The sequence below is a fragment of the Mastacembelus armatus genome, chromosome 16 (genome assembly GCF_900324485.2).
Source record: "Mastacembelus armatus chromosome 16, fMasArm1.2, whole genome shotgun sequence".
Classification (NCBI taxonomy): Eukaryota; Metazoa; Chordata; class Actinopteri; order Synbranchiformes; family Mastacembelidae; genus Mastacembelus; species Mastacembelus armatus.
This window is the reverse complement of record NC_046648.1, coordinates 6,312,435-6,329,916: the sequence shown is the minus strand read 5'-3', so window position 1 is coordinate 6,329,916 and position 17,482 is coordinate 6,312,435. Positions and strand designations below refer to the sequence as shown.

Genomic DNA, 17,482 nt, shown 5'->3' with positions numbered 1-17,482 from the left:
TAACTCTTCGCTTTTTTAAAATTCCTGCAAAATAACTACAACTCCTTTTCAAAGATTCCCATCTTTTCTTCTAATTTCAGGTAAACATAATGTGGAAAGTAGAAGCATATCAAAGTAGTGACCCCTCCCCTTCCCACAAACAGAGCCTGCACATTTGAGCAAAGTGACAAAATACAAAAATGGACAATTCACGATCTAATAACGTTTGTTTTTCTTGGCCAAAAAAAGTAATTCATTTCAGGCAGGAGAAATCATGGAACATCAAAAATGATAAATCAATGTAAAGGATGCTTTTTGAACTCCTAAATAGGGCCCTGAACAGAACCCAAACAGATCATTAACAAGAGGGTGGTCTGACAGTCTGTCCTTTCATTTGAGTTTTCAAAGTCATACACAGCAACTAAAAGAGAAGAAAAAGTGGTTGGCAATCCAGTTACAAGAGCTTCAGTCACAAAAACTGTGAAATGATCCAAAAGGCAACAGTATGACAAGCATAGACAAATGACTTCAGCAAAGAGCAACAGCAGTGACGACTGAGTATGCGGCATGGAAGACAAGTCCAGCATCCTGCTTCCACCTGTAGAACAACCTTATTAGTTACTTCTTATTCATGTATTACTAGATGTTCTCATTTTTTGGCCACACTTTTTCAACAGTCACTAATTCCTGTGCCACCTGTGCGCACACTCATCATCACCCTCGCAGCTATTTATCCACCCAGAAAGGCTCACATGAGATGTAGAGAATATATGCACGGGGATTCACATTCTCTGCAATATTTCATCATCTGACTCTCCATACGTCTGCTACGTTCTGGCGTTCTCCAAAATAAATCAAAACAGATCTTTTTGTTCAGTTGAGTGTGACAGGCAGTCTGTGAGTCCTTCCTTGCCCTGGGCTGGGCAGCTGTCTCTATTTTTTAAAGTGAAGCATGATTTGCTCTGGATACCGACCTGTGACAAATCGTATACATTATTAATCACATGTCAATTAGAGAGATGGAATTGCACATGCTAATGAAGCAGAACAACATTTGTCCACGCCATCCTTATGAATCCATTTCCATGTGTCCTGATGTCACTAAATAGCTTGATGTAGACATCCTGTCTTTTTATGTCCTCTGTCCATTTGTCTTCCCTCTCATTCCTTCTCCTTTCTTTTCTATCCCTTCCTTTTTTCCTTTTATCTTACATTGATCCTCTTTCTTACTTCACACTCTTTTCCTCCTAGCTTCCTTATTCCTGCTCACTTTTTTCCTTTCACAAGACATTTTCATATCTCCTCTTCCACTGTCCTTTATTCTCACTCCCTCTAATCTCCTTCTTTTCCTTTCTTGTTTTCTGACATTTCACCCTTTCGCCTCTCATTTTTCTTTTCCTTCTCCCTTTTGTTCTCTCTGCTTCCTTCTCCTCTCCTCTCCTCAGCTGAGGCTTTCCTCCTTCCTCCTTCTCTCTCCTCTCCTGTCCTGTCATGTCCATCAGCCAAGCTGGCGGTGATCACAGTAGACAGTGAGTTAAGTAGCTTCTTTATAGAGAGTGTGAATGATATGTGGCACAGCCAGTGATTCTAAGTGACAGAGGCCAAATGGTAAGTGATGCAGTGCTCAGCTTCGCTCCGAGCTCTATTGTAAACACACAAACACACAAACACTGTATTAATAGACACACATACACATGCCCATGCTCTGTAAACACTTGCAGAGGCTGTAATTAATGTTGTCACCGACGGTTGTTTTCAGCATGGACGTGCACATGCAGAAAAGGCCAGCCACCCCGAGGCCTCTATTAACATGCGTCATATTAAATCACCGACTTGCCTCCACCAGGTTCCATCACCATCATCACTGCCATCGCCGCCATCATCATCCCCTTTATTAGCAAGGGTGCTGGTGGCAAACGATATTGTGTGTGGCTGGTGGTAATAGAGGAAAAAAAAATAAATAAAAAACATAAATGCGTGTGTGGATCTGGTAGAGCTTTTAACCGATTGCCCCCTTCCTCCCCTTCCCACCCTGCCCTCCTTCTCCCCCCACAGTTGGGTTTGATTTTAACGGACTCCACAGAGGTACTGACGCTCACACCACCGCTTCTGAATCTCCTAAACAAGTATGTGGCACGATGGCTAATCACTGGGCTCCCCCATCGCTTCTGCATGTTTCTTATAATTATTGTCTCACCTCTGCATGTCTGTGTCAGTGTCAATCCCGCACCCTGCATCCTGTGAAAGTTTTTTTTGTGTGTGTGTAGCAGTCACACATGGCACGGTCTGCACCTGGCATCAACACTTTAGATTTTTTGCTGTCTCACACCTGACATCTGCGTGTATATCAAGTATAAATATCACAGCTGTGTGTCGAAAAGCTTCAGTTTTGGTGACTTTCATGTTTTGATTACACTCAAAGGATCAATGGGTCTTTTAATAATTACAAATAAAATAAGCTGGTACTTGTAAGTTGCCCCCAAAACCTCACCTGATAAAACCAGAAGCGGATACTGTGCACACATCATTTTTGCACTTTCAGTACTGAAATCAGATTTCAATGTCATACCTAATTCTTTCAATACATGAACGCTTCTTCTTTATGTTAATTGAATGGATATTGAACTGCTTACTGGTACTTTGTAAAGGAGTAGCAAATTATTTGTGCAGGCATTTGCAGCTGCAAACTCCAGTACAGGCATTTTAACTGTTTTAACATTTGTTTTGTGTGTTAATTGCTGCTTTGAAACAGGTGGGAAAAAAGGACAGGGCTCTAATTTTCTGCTGCAAGCAGCAGCTTAACATGAGGTTCAGAGTGTGTCACAACACACATAACTCATTCATTTATATTTTTGATATTTCTGTATTAATAAATACATATATTCATGCATTCATATAACAATGTAATACCTTATTTCAAAGCTTTAAGACTGTAATGGGCATTTCTTTTATATGATTGACATATAAACACAAGGTTAGCATTTAGCAGTTTGCTTCTTACCTGCTAGCTTAAAGCCAGAGTAACATACAAAAATGAAAGTGTATTATTTTTCAATGAGCCCATAGAATTGCATGAGCTCTAAATGGATTAGAAATAACAAGCAGCAAACTCTTCTCAAATAAGCATAAACAATACAGGCAGAGATGTAATGAACTCCAAAGGTTCAAATTTCAGTTGACGCTTTTATGTGTTTGGATGGAAATGTTTGCATAAAGATGCATGACTTAAAATACAGACGGGCTCTATCGAAAACAACTCAAAATAGTCTTTCCTAGGAAATGTGGTGAAAGAGTAGCACAGCACCGAGCACCTATAGTCTAAGATGGAAACTAGAGCTAGAGCTATTAGTTGATTACTAGGGGAAGGGTATTGTTTTCTTTCACATATTGTAGTAGAAGCCTATTCAACATGTTTTTTGCAAAGTAAGTCATCATCAAATTGCACTATGGGAAACTGTCTGACTATTTCCTGCCATTCTGTAGAGAGAGAGAGAGAGATCAATAAACTAACAAAAGAATCAGTAGATTAATTGAAAAATTGAGAGTTATGTGTAAATGGGACTTAACCAAAACATTGAACAAACTAAACATATTGCAAAAATGTTCCTCTCAGTTTTCAGAGTTATTAGAGTCAGAAATGGAGACACGCATTGAAAAAAGAGTAAATCTGTTCTGCTTTGACACACGGCGGAGAGAGCTGGGCCTTACACACTGCGCCTCCATCTTAATTAATCACACACATCACACACACACACACCCACATGGACTCAGATTTACCGCACACTATGAATGATGGGAGCAGCCGCAGCAGAGGGGTCCAATTAGATGTAGTGTTGACGCTGCTTTACGGTGACGATAACCTTTACTATAATGTAGTGCACCGGTCCTGTCAGCGATGTTTCCTCGCAGGACGATGTCGTGGAGGTTCTCGCTTTCCTCTCACGTCTCAACCTCGCCATCTTTTCTGCAGTTTTTTTTTTTTTTTTAGTTTTTTTTTAGTTTTTAGATTTTTGTGTGATTAATTATACCTTTTTTGTTTTTATCTTCCTCTCTTTCTTTCTTGCCCCCTTCTTTCCTTCTCTCTGTTGTGTTTCTGATGATGTATGATAACAGCTATATTTCCCTGTTCCTTCTTCAGGGAGAAAGGTGCGGGAGGGGCACAGGGAGTCATTTGTTTTCCCACTCTGATATTCTTCCATTTATCAAAATGATAATTAGGTGCAATTAAATGGCAATCTCATTTGTTTTGTTCAGGTGTGTGTTGCTTATTTTTTTATTTTTTTGTATTTATTTTTTGCCGAGGTGTCTGTGCCATTGTAGGTCAGTCTAATTAGAATACAAACTATATGCTGTATCTGGAGTGTGTGTGTGTGTGTGTGTGTGTGTGTGTGTGGGTAGTATGGGGTGGCCTGGGTGATTGAGAGAAATGCATACAGAGAAAACTAGGACTGTTCAGACATGGGATGTGTGGTGCTTTTCTCCAGATGGCAGGAAAAAGGAAAGAAGAGTTAGTCCATCTGGGTCAGAACAGAGATAGAAAGTTAAGGGAAATTAGGTGGAAAAAATTAAATGTGAATGCTGCTTTTGACCTGCATAATGTCTCCATGCTGCTAGCCGAATGCCATTATGTGTCTTGGTTTATGTTTGTCTGTGTTTGCTCCTTTCTGTCCCCTTTTCCTGTTTCCACTGCAGCGAGTCCCATTTATGGTTTACATTGTTGTCTTGTCTTAAATCCAAATTCTTTGTCCTCTAAGTCTTGTCGTGTCCAAACCGTATGTAGGGCACAACCTGGTGCCTATGTCTGACCTTTCAACTTCATTTGTGTGTGTTCTTCAGGGGAGAGGCCATTCTGCTGCCAGCTCTGCCCCTACCGAGCCTCTCAGAAAGGGAACCTAAAAACGCACGTCCAGAGTGTCCACCATATGCCTTTTGACAACAGCCAGTACCCAGACACAAGGAGCCTGTTAATGAGCCAGGAAGTGCAAGGACCACGGGTTGCCAAACATCCACCAACGCCACAACAGTAGATAGACCAGGATGTGGACATGGGACCAGAGTAGTCAGGGAATCACACAATCTGAAAACAGTCTCCATTCCTAAAATCAGAGTACGGAAGAGGACAAAGGACCCAAGACTAATGGTTGACTAATGGCCTTTGAAGAATTTTCTACAATGAATGAAGGTTCTTGTAGTTTTTCGTTTTTTTTTTTTATTTGTAAAGAAGCCAGTCAAAGCTGTACTAAGAAATTATGAAATCACAAAACATGGCCACAGAAGAAGAGTGTCTTATCTCCTGATGGAAAGGAGAAACTCTGCAGTTTGATTTCTCCACGCAGAAGTGCTGAGCAGTGAAATGACTCATCAATGTTCAAGCTTTTGCTTCTGATGGTCGGCTTTAGTATAAAGATTAGAACATAATTGAGCACGTTGTATTTAGTTTCTGTCACCTTATCGGATTTACAAATATTGAAGCTCTCTGAGTTGAACAGTCACCTGCTGCCACTTTAGAGGTATCAACAGTTTTTCAGTGCAGCTTCACAAGAAAAGCAAAGTTTTTATAAAATGTACAGCAAAAACTGAACTTGAATGCAACTGCATTTTACTAAAGGACTGTGGCATTGCATGGCTCCTATAATTGCACCCCTCTTAGAATATTATCTAACTTCATTGTATGAGTTTGTGCATTTCTCAGGGCACCAATCATCTAAGTACAATTACATGAGAGAGGAGAAGATACAATTCACCAACAATCAAATTATGGCACGTTTGTCTTCTCTGGGTTCTGTGCCATGAAGATGAAGACTTCATGCATCCCTGTGTGTGTACGTCTGCATGCTCTGGTGTGTTAAACTCACTTTCCTCCACTCCAGTGTAATGTTAGGAGTGCGGTGACCACTCTGAGGCTGTGTAGCTGATGATTAGAAGGAGGGAGGGAGGGAGCATCGGAGAAAGGTAGGATTAAAAGAGAGAGAATGCTAATGGAGGTGTCTGCTTTAGTGCTCATTAAAAAGAGTGTGCGTTTTTAATAGCCAATATAAATGAGTGTACCATTTTTATAGCCATTCACTTATTGTCAATTTAAGAGGAAGGGACTTATTGGAAGCAGTTTTCCTTCATATTAGAGTGTTTCACAGAGACACTTCTGACTTTGAGGAAGATGTTAGCTCACTTGTGGATTGTACAGATTAAACTACAATGTGTGCACTTGCAAAGGAGAATTGGTTACTGATAGTGTTCTCCAGCAAAAATGTATCTAATTTCTGCTTTGCTAAAGGGCAACTTTGAGTATTTTGGCTGTCTCTTTACCTAATATGAGATGAATGTTTCAGTACCAAAGTTGTCTCAGTCTCTCTGGTAGAGAGAGACCCTGTCTTACCACGCTGGTTCCATAGTGGGTCGCAATACGAATCTAAGGGTTCATAAGAATCTCCTCCATGCTTCCAGTCTTCTAAGCCAAACTAATTGGCTGCTTCTCAAATAAATGTGGTATTGATCCTTCCAGCTAATATTCTTCAACGCGTGTTTAAAAATTCTGCGGTTTCTTCCACCAAAAAAAAAAAAAAAAGAAGTAAAATCCACATATTCAGAGTTTATTTTGTTACTAAAACACTGAAGTAGACCAATGAGCCAAGTGCCCATGCTGGCAATCTATTTTCTCTTATGGGGATGTTAAGATTTGCGTTCCAGGAGGACAGAGAGAGAGAGAGCAGCCAGAGGTCAAAATGTCCGGCGTCCAGAAAGTTCAGGGATAAAAACACAACGTGGAATTACTTTAAAGCCTGTTGAGTTGTCACAGCCTTAACACAGGAGTTTGTGAGAGTGTGTGTGTGTGTTTGAGCATTTTATTCAAACCTCTCCATACTGTAAAAGAGTTTGACAAACGTCTGTGTACTCCAGCCTCCCTCTAGACGCTCTGTATAGGAGCCTACCTCTGCCTAACCCTATCTCTCCCTTTACAGTGAAAGCCCATTTTAGGTCTGTGTGCTGGTATAAAAGGTAGACCAGTTTCTTTGCCAGGGTGAAATGTTTTTCGGTGTCCTGTGTTTGGTTTTCTTTCCTTGGTTGTCACCATATTTAAAGAAGGCATGGCTGGACACACTGAAAAGAAGGAGAAGATAGTTCAAAGTGGCTTCAGCTTAAAGAGCAAGAGCAAAACTGTTCATTTGTGGAGACGTTTTTCTACACATGAAATCAAAATCCACACAGGTTACAGATTACAGAGCATACAGAGTACTGTACTTTTCCATCTATTTTTAGACCTCAATAGTTTTTACATGATGAAATGGTTGCTATACCAATGGGTTGTCTAGATATGCATACAATATTGTGTGCTTGAATATGCCTAATAATACACATTGTGTGTATATTTAAGGTGTGGGTAGTGAAAATACTTGAAACAGGATATTCTAGCCTTCGAGGTAGTGTAGTACTAACACCAATGTTGTACAGAATTCCCTTTAAGATTAACTCCTCAGTTATGAATTTGTACTCCGAAGTGTGACTTAGAACTATGAAGCAGGAGTGAGTGTATGTCGTATAAACTGATTATCTGTAATCCACTGTTACCAAACCCTTTATATACAGCGGTAGAAACCAAATGGCATTACTAGTGCACTTAGACTAGGTTACTGCTTTAACCATTCTCATTTTGATCAACTCTAGCTAAGGTTTCTTTGAGAATGTCTTTTTAATGGTGCCGGCTAACACACTTCAGTGTCATTTCTGGTTTAGAGGCTTTTCGTTAGCATGATTCTGTAGATTTCAATGAAAAATGATTTGTTCTGTGACGGCTGTGTGGCACAGCCTTTTAGCTACGTTTCCTCATGGAAAGTTTGATAATGCTAGGTGCGGCAGTGCTTATTTTTTATAAAGATATAAGAGTGTGTTTTTAGTCTTTCTCTTTGCGAAGCAGTAGGATTTGTTCAGTAGCTAGTCATGGCTGCCCTCCCAGAGGGGCTGGCAGGTGTTGTTCTTTTCTCTTTGGTTTGGTTTTTATCATGCTTTTTAAGTTGTAATATTTGTGTCCCTATTGCTTTTTTTTATTTGTTATGAACTTCACGATTAATTTACCTTAGAAGACATTATTATTCCAAATGTATTTGGTTGATATCTGTATTTATTATCACTTCAAAAAGGATAAGAGAACAGAGGCAGACAGGGGCATTTGTTTTAATTTGATTTTTGTGGGTTGTTTTTGTTTTCATACTACGTAGTTTTCAAGCCAGCAAGCCGATGTGAAAGCTCTACCTCGTCTGAGCCATTCTCAGTTCTGTTACACTTTTGTACAGCATTTCAAAAAGATGTAATGTCATGTCCACAATAAAGACACGCAAAATGGCACCTGTTGGCAGTGTTTCATCCGATCTTGCTTGTTTGTTTTAAATTTACCTCAGCCGCTGTGACTGAACACATCCAAGTTTAGATGAAAAAGCTTCACACATTCACAGTTTGTAGATTTTATTTTTCTCTGTTACTCACACCCCCGATGTGAAATGTACAAAGAGCTCTGCCGTGCGGTGGATTGTCTGTGAATATTGACAGGATTAAAAACTGAGCCTGTATTCCTTTGTGTCTCATAAAACTTGTTCTTGCTTAGGTCTCTCATTGTTATCAGTTATTGTCAGCACTGCACAAACTGCCTGCACAGGTATATCAAAAGTGATAGAGATAGAGAACAATCATATTTCATCATTTGGTCACAAGAGCCATACAGCTGATTCACGTGAAGTATGACAGGCCTTCTATTGAGTACTGGATCCTCAGTTCTGAAGAAGACCAGTCAGTCTGATTCAGATACTGACCTGGCTAAAAGTGCTAGCACCCATACATCTCACTGAAACATGACAAAACCTATTTTATCTTATGCATGTGAGCTTTGATTTGCCATAAAATAAAACAGGACTGAATTCTTGTTTAATCTACAGAGATATTTTAAAATGACGTGAGCAACAATATTGATATCCCATAAAAGTGGTGCTAAATAAGTGGATTGTAATAATATCTGAAGCAGACTTCAATTGTCTTCAATTAGTATCACAAGCCTCTTCAGTCTTAAATGGTCATTCGGCCTATTTAATTGGTGAAAAGTGCTCATTTTGCTGTGTGGTATCAGTGTGCACCACACTGAGCATGGGCAAGACTAAAGAGAAAGAGTCGTCTGAGAAAAGAATGAAAAGAACAATCACTGTCTTACAACTACAGTTACTGATCATTCAAACCATTCTTGTAATTTTATCCTAATGTTGCCAGATTTTTAACCTTGTCACCTTGTAACAAAAGGCTCCTATGTTCAAAAGTGAAAGGGATCTTTATAAGTACAGTTTATAGGTTGTTCCTATTTTCTGTAACACTCCAAATATACATTAGTTACATTACAATATTCACATTATTTGGAGCCTCTAAAAGTTACCAGCTTCACACTGACTCAAGACTGAGATTACATGATGTGGAGTACAAGCAAAGTATACAATACAATCACGACAAACCACTGGCACCCAGGAGGAATTAGTTACAGCATAAATTACTTTTACAAAGGATGAACATTCTTCCAGAAAGCACATAATTTACATTCTGCTTGTCTGGTTCAATTTAAACACAGATGGGTGATTTAAGTAGTGCTTTGGCTCTTTTATACTAATGCCTATGTTCAGATAAAATGTGCTACTGTGATATGTCATTAAGCATGAAGTAACCCCCCCCCCCCCCCCAAAAAAAAACAACCCCGCAATATTTTTGCTTTTGCTTTTCATACAGTGGGGTATTTTGCTGTTTGAATTCTTATTTAAAGTGCGAATAAAGATCACTTGTGTATAAACTGGTCTTTCACCACAGTTCATTTTTTGTGAGGTAATGCAAACAGGTGAGACACTTACTCATTATCTGTCTACCCTGCAAGATCCATGAAGACACACAGAACAACATCATATAATGTAATATATCATTATTACATTCAGATGCCCCTCAGGAATTTCAGGTGTACGTCCACTAGGAAGTAATCATTTTTGGAATCTGGTACTCAACATGTAGGCAACGTTACTGTTGAGACTCACATATCCAGTGTTCAGCTGAACAGATTGATATGTGGTTCTGACTACTCTAACTTGTAGAAGTGATTTTCTCTTGCACCTTTATGCATTAAATATATCCTGCAACCTCACTCAAAAAAATCCAACTACAGTTGAATTGTGGTCATTGTTTATGGAAGGAAAATATATCTGCTTTAAACTGTCCAACACACGCACTCAATTGGCAAAACTAACCTGCTTCTTCAAAACGCTCCAATGCCTCTCATAGTGCCTTCTGGCTGCAAAAGAGGTCCATGCACAATCGTCATTACGTGAATGTGAAACTGCTTATGATTCATAAAGATGAAGTGACAACAGATAAGACCTAAGCCATACTGCAAGCTGTTCCCTTTCATAGCATGTGACACGTTTGATGGATAAGGACTTTGATGTTCATCTGGGCCCTGTTGGCACCTTGATGTCCATGTGTGGCCATGTGGTTGAAGTCGAGCTGCCAAGCAACGGTGATGAGAAACCCTCACCCTTCAACTACGAGGGACCACCTGGGGATTTGTTGCTACTTTTCCAGTCTCTTTCATGTTTGGTGTCGATGTGCACCATCTGTCTGTCGGTTTGAGTGACGGCTGAATGACAGGTTTCCTCTGAGAACATGGCACATAACGTTAATGCCAGGCAGGCCCGCAGGCTGAGAAAAGACTGCAGCTGCCCGTCACTCTTCCCAAGCCCATCAGTCACCGCGAAGGCAGACGTGACGGCCCTGAGCTCCCTGAAAAACCTGCTCGCTGACATCTCTTCTTCCTGTCACACAGCAGAGGGAAACTGACTGACTGACTGACTGAGGCATAAAATACGCAGAACGTCAGGGTGACTTAGATTTGATGGATAGGTGTGCTGGAGAGCACAATATAATGGGCTTTTTTATTTCACATCTTTATGTGTTGTAAAAGAAGCTGTTGTTGTTGTCTTTGGAAGTCTTTGCTGATACAGAAGTAGAACCACAGGGGTATGCATGAGTTATTTTTTCCCACTGCACAGAAAATGTGTATTTATGCGTGGCTGCAACTTTCTTTTGAACTGATACAAGTTTTTGAGGCAAGATTTTTGGTCACTATGGCTGACATTACTGTACTACTGAAGGTGTTTTACATTAAATCACATTATTATAATTTTTTTTTTATACTAGAATTGGATGGAGGGTGAGGTGCGATAGGGTAGTGATGGGGGTGGTATATGGTTCATCATTTTTGTAACTTTATGAAACCAACTATCTGACAAGAAAGGTCATTTTAAGCAGCACAGAAGTGAAAACGTACATCATCAATACGTAGTACAGTACCAGCACAACCAGCACATAGACTGCACATGTTTTCACCAAAACTTTAAGCAACAGGAATAATTTAAAAGAAACAGTCTACATATAGTCACATTTATAGAGGTTGAGTTTCTGACCCTTGCTACAATACATTTGGCCATGTTTCTCAGGGTTGTGTTTTATCCATGTCTCCGAACTATCTTTAGCCGCATGTCAGAATGAACTCTGGGCATCCCTCTGGAGCAGCTTTCTTTCTTCCTCTGTAGCATGATCAGAGGGCATGATCTATATCTGCCACCAGGGAGCACTATCCCTCTCTAATGGATGTTAAACGGACTTACCCAGGAGGACAGGGGCCACATCACAGACCAAATGGCACATGTACACGTACAATGGCTGTGGCAGTGTGGGTTGTGGAGGGGTAAGCATACTTAAAACACACAACAACGTATATCAGCGCAGCAGCCTTGACTACAGTTACCACCAGAGAGTCCGACTCCTCCGCATTTCCCAGGCAAAAGGCCAAACACATTTACAACACTTCAAGTGTCTGCGACATAAGAACGCCCTCTCCACAGTGAAATATGTAAATATTGCACTAATCAAAGGATTGTGGAATCGCAAAATGCCATGGAAAGGTTATGACCCGGAGCCTGTGCTAATAGGGGAGTGAGGGAGGGGGCGGAAGAGGAGGGTAGAGGAGGTGGTGGAGGGAGGGATGGGGGGGTTGAGTTGTGGTGGTGGTGGTGGGGGGGGGGGGGGGGGGGGGGGTAGAGGAGTGACAGCTACCACAGGCGATTCTCCTGCCTGAGGAGGACCTTCACATGCTGACCTCCGCCTCCTGCACTCCAACGCTCTGACAGTAATGAATCGGAAGGGGCTGTTTATGCATATCAAATGTTATTTACTCTCCCACAGTCAACTGTAGCCACAGAGGATAGAAAGACCAAAGACTGTGGGCTGCTGTTAAAACAATGTGGACAAGAATGCAGAGGCCTCTGCGGTGCACTGAGGTTAATCTATCTATCGCAGTGAATTACATGACATGGTTTTTGTGGGGCTTTAGCTTGACTTTGCTTTTAAAATGCTGCATTGTTCACTGCCTTGATTTTCTTCAAGGATTTGAGTGCTTGACAGATACAGAGTACCTCCATGAAAACAAGCCCCTATAAGTACGTAAGTGAACTTGACAATGAACTCTTGTTGATATCTAGCCCACATTATTTACTTCAACTATCTCCTACTCCACCAAACTAATGTATATATCCAGAGACAGAGTCACGGAGATGTTAACATAAATTCTAGTCATGTAATATATTTTTAAGCAGGATTAATTCTTCTCCACGTTGACATGATTGGTCTTAAATAGCACAAACCTTAAAGCCAGAGGGAGGAAAAGCCTGAGCGGAATTATTCAGAGGAGTGACGTTCAACGACGAGCTCAAGAAAATAACCTTGAGCGTGAACAATGAAGAATCAGCCGCCAGAAAACGTTTGTGTTTTTCCCAAGCCTGCGTGTCATCATCATCGCTTTATGGCTCGGCTTCATCTTCCATCACCCCCTTATGAGAATTAAGTTAGTTCTTAAGTATGTAAATGAGAACCTATTCAGTGGCCCCCAACCTCTCTTATATGAATCCCAGGACAGACCATGACATTTAACATCGCCTTCACTAATTTGTGCTTAATAGCCAAAAAGTGATTAGAATTAACATTAATGACATTTCATATGTCTCCCTTTCTACATTCATTACCCCATCTCTACTGCTGATACTTAACCAGCTAATGCTGGTGGCTGCTTTCTGCAGTTTTAATTTCATGTTAGGCTTTTGGCAGAAATCTTTCAGTCGTCCTTTTTTTTCACTTTAATTTTTTTCTGCTCCTTTGAAAGAAGACAACGAGGAAGGAGCATTAAAGGAGGGGAGGTAGGAAAGAAGGGTGTTATAAAGCCTTTAAGTTGGAAATCTATTCTATCGCTCAGACCCTCTTTACCAATAGACATGAGCATTGCAGCGGATTAAGTAAAGAAAAAAAAAAAAATTTGTTGGGGGTCATCTCTTTTCTGGCTCCATTCCTGTTTTATCACCCTCAGCCCTTCTTGTTGAACCGAATACCCAATAAAGATACCTTTCATCACTTCTTCTCCTTCAGTGGCTTGAACCTCACTCCCTATAGCCAAAACATGGAGCATAACAGGGCCTAAAGAAACGCTGGCGTTTTATTAGCGTTTCTTGCTTAGATCTGTACATGGAGGAGATTACTGTGTGAAAAATGAGCATTGTGTTTCTATCAAACAGTCTCTACAAGGCCTACACCCTCCTCTGGTAATTAAGTAGTGATGGTCCCCAGCCTTGTTCAAGGGCAGTAAACTCTTTTACAGAAGGTCATCTGATCCTATAGCAGCCATGTGACAAAGGTGTTTTTTTTTCTGACCTAATCATAGTTGGCCATAACAAACCTTATACAAAATTTGGCTAGAATTTATATTTGACTTAATAATAATAATAATAATAATACACTACAAGAAACAGCCAAGACATTAAGTCAGTGTGAAAAAAGGCAGAATATTAAATTTAATTACGAGTTAAAAAAAAAACAGACACCCACAATTTCAGTTCCATAAATTTATATTCTGTTTTTAAATTATTGGCCTTCTTTGTCTGTGTTTCTACTTCATACGTGGCATAGATTCAGCAGAGAAAGGAAAAGATAAAGGTACATGTTCAATAAAAGTGAACATTTAATAATTTAGCAATAAACACATCAGGAGACTGACAGTTATGCTAAATAATTTAAATGTGTAAACCAACAGGAACAGTGCTAAACAGTGAAATACCAGATCTATGAAAAGCCAAATATTTAATGCTCATCTGCAGGTTTAACTGATTTTTATTAAGTCAGCTGTTTTGTCTCTCATTAAGATCATCGACTGGGGGCTGAGTTTAAACACCTTTTTTGTTTACAACACTGCTGTAATACACAGATGGAAGACAGAGGCGGCAGTGGAAGAGAGAAAGGATTGTTGTGGACAAACAGAGAGGAGAGGGTATTTTCATGCAGAGCTGGCTGTGGGGGGTTTAAAAGGGTAAGAAAAGCTGGGGGTGATCATCGGTAATGGCAGGGCCCTGGCTGTTAACAGACAGGCCAATCTCCTGCCTGGACAGACTCAAGAGAGATGTGTCAGTCTCCTCTGGCACCTCGGGCCAGCCGCACCACCACACTGCTAAATGTGTATTGGCAAAGTGTCTGTGCCAATGCCATTAGCCAGGAGACTTAAATTCCCCTGTAATTTTCTATGGCGCTGCTTGTTATTGGCACCTGTGATAGGCCGGGTATTTGAATCCTAGTTCACTTTTAATGGATGGATGGTGGTGGTGACCAGTGGGGCGATTTGTTATCACTCTTACAAGACACATCCACTTGCACACACATACACATTCACACACACACACTACTTCTTCTGTCCTTACATGGATCTCAATAGATCCATTAGTTCCCTGTTACCCTCCCTGCTCTATGGCATATCTTGCACTGTGTTTCGACCATAAACCTAATCTAAATTTAAAATTTTGAATTTAATCAAAATACCAGCAACATATAGTAGATGGTAGCATATTTTGAAATATACCATGTCCTAGAATGAGAGCCTCGTAGTTTATTGTTTTCCAGGTGAATATATGAAAAGTCACAGTAGTAGGAGAGGAAGTAAAAAGCATGCACACATATACACACACATCGACATTAAAACATTCCTGACACACACCTTAACACCCCTCATTACACCACCAGGACACATCTAATGAAGGAGAAAAGACAAGAGATGGAGATTGGAGACATTTTCTGAGATCAGGCATTTGCCAATCAAACCTCACTCATTAGCTTTATAGGGCAACAAGGACAAACTTGCATGTGGTCTGCCTGTGATTAGCATTTAATTTAATTTCTAATTTTTCAGCTGAATTCTCCGCGGATCATGAATACAATGAGTGCAAAAACGAAAAAGAAAAAAATGAGACAGTTTTACTTTCGCTTACCATCTGTGACCTAAAAACACATTAAAACTGCTAGAATTTTCATGAGATAACGATGGTGAAGTTGTTTGGGACTCTTATGGGATTTGTAGCTTTGAACGTCTCTTACACAATTTTTTACAAATCTCCCTCTCAGTCTGCTCGCTCCCTTCTAGCGACATTGCCCGTAGTGCATCGAGGGAATACAGCCTTCATCAGGCCAAGACAAACACACGCTTGAAAACACACACAAAAGTTAAATAAGTATATACAGGAGCAATTTAGCTTCTCTGTAATTTGTATATAGTGTTTGACAACCTTGCAGGAGAAGTTTTCACCCTAGAAATGCTAAGTAGTCCCAGCAGGAGTCAGTCAGGAAGAGGAGAGGGGCTCTTTGCTTTTTAATATATTCTTCGGCAGCCCAGAGGCCTCCAAAACGCTGGATGTCTTTACCATCCACTGTACACACGCATATTCACACACAGGCACATGCACGCATACACACATATCTGTCGACAGTCAGGCTCTGAAGGAACGCTGCTAATGGGGCTGTTTTTAATGAGCCAGGGAGAGGAGAGTGACCCTTCGAAGGTGAATATCTCTATCTCTCTCTGTGTTTTGCTGTGTGCAAGTGTATGCATGCACGCCATTCACACAGACACACACATTCATGCTTACTGTACATGCACACAAGTCAATGTGAATTTCTACAAAGTTGTAATATTTGGGTCTAATTGTTTTTAACTGCCATAATTACTTTCAGCTCTCGGCTCATTCATTCATCCAGTCCTCTCATCAGGAGTCAGCGTGTGAGACATCAGAAGGCAGAAATGTGTGTTTTTACGGCTGGAGAGCCCGCATAAATTGTAAGGGTTTGAAAAAAAGAGCCCTGCAGCAATAGTCCTCTGCAAAGCTGCAAGAGATTCGTCGATTTCCTCAAGTTCCACTTCACGTTGCAAGGGACATATCCATCCCCAGACAACCATTTCACTTTATTTCACTGATTTTATGATCTCTGCCTGCAAAGAAGAAAAAAAGGAAAGGGAAGAGGAAGCAGTTCTGTAAGCTGCCAAAAGATGGCACACTATGTATGGTGGGAAGAGAGCTTTGATGAGCGTTGTGGCGGCTGTGGTGTCTGTATTTAACCTAGAACCTGGAGTGCGTCTGTGTTTCCTCTGCTGGGAATCTTCTGCTTCTAGGATTCATAGAGGAGGAGGAGGAGGGAGAAGAAGGAGCTAGGTAGGTGAACGGATGTCATGCTTCTGTTCATGTTGCTCAACAAACCGTACTGTGGCTGCTTTTACACTAAAATGAGCCTGAGGATATATAGCTGTGACATTTTGTCTGAAAGGCCCCCCACCCCCCACTTCACTTTGTCTGCAGAACATGTGGAGTTACAGTGCAGTCTGAGATCACGACTAAAAATAATAGATATTCAGATGATTTGTGTTTTTAACACCTCATACAGAAAATAAATGCACTGACTAACCAGGTATGACATATTGTATGAGTTAATATTTTCGGTTCCTAAAAAAACGACAGAGGAATGAAAAACATCATTTCATACATCATTTTTTAAACAAATTTGTTACGAAGCATCCTCATTAATCCTGTAAAAATTGTCTTTTTATGAGTATTGCTGATTTCATTTAATCAGACTTTCTTCATGTTTGCGCTGCATAGGCAGTTTTATATCTGTACTTAACAATTTCTTTATGCAAGATGTGAATGATTGTAATGTTTCTTTTTCGGTGGGTTAATTGGGAATCATGACATTATAGCAAAAATACAAAATGTGAAAATGGGAAATTTGCTCTCTTACAAGGATTATGATTCATGAAGTGCCAATATTACTATACTAATTCTATATTTACATTCACACATGTTATGAGAACAAGATGAAATACTGAATACATTTTACTTTATCTCTTTTTAATGGCGATATGTTATTATCTCAGTTTCATTGTATTCTTGGGTATTAACACTGGAAGTGAGTGTAACAGTCTCTTCCAACATTGTGATTACATTTGCTCTATTACCATATAAACACTTAACATCCTTGCTTTCAACAGGGACATACTCCACACAGACAAACACACACACACATCCTACAAAACCACAGAAAATCAATGTGACAGGTTTCAGTCGTCCCTCAG

General features: G+C 40.3%; 1 protein-coding gene across 5 annotated transcripts in view; it reads left to right on the top strand.

Moving 5' to 3' along the window:
* LOC113122054 (zinc finger protein 516) overlaps positions 1–8,319 on the top strand; it is a 43,444-nt gene extending 35,125 nt beyond the window's left edge. For 3 of the 5 annotated variants that reach the window (XM_026292976.1, XM_026292977.1, XM_026292978.1), the window contains exon 5: positions 4,816–8,319. In XM_026292976.1, the coding sequence (XP_026148761.1) occupies positions 4,816–5,006 (191 nt within the window). In that variant the 3' untranslated portion in view covers positions 5,007–8,319. The other 2 variants (XM_026292979.1, XM_026292980.1) reach the window with 2 other exon arrangements.
* Positions 8,320–17,482: the final 9,163 nt, after the last annotated feature.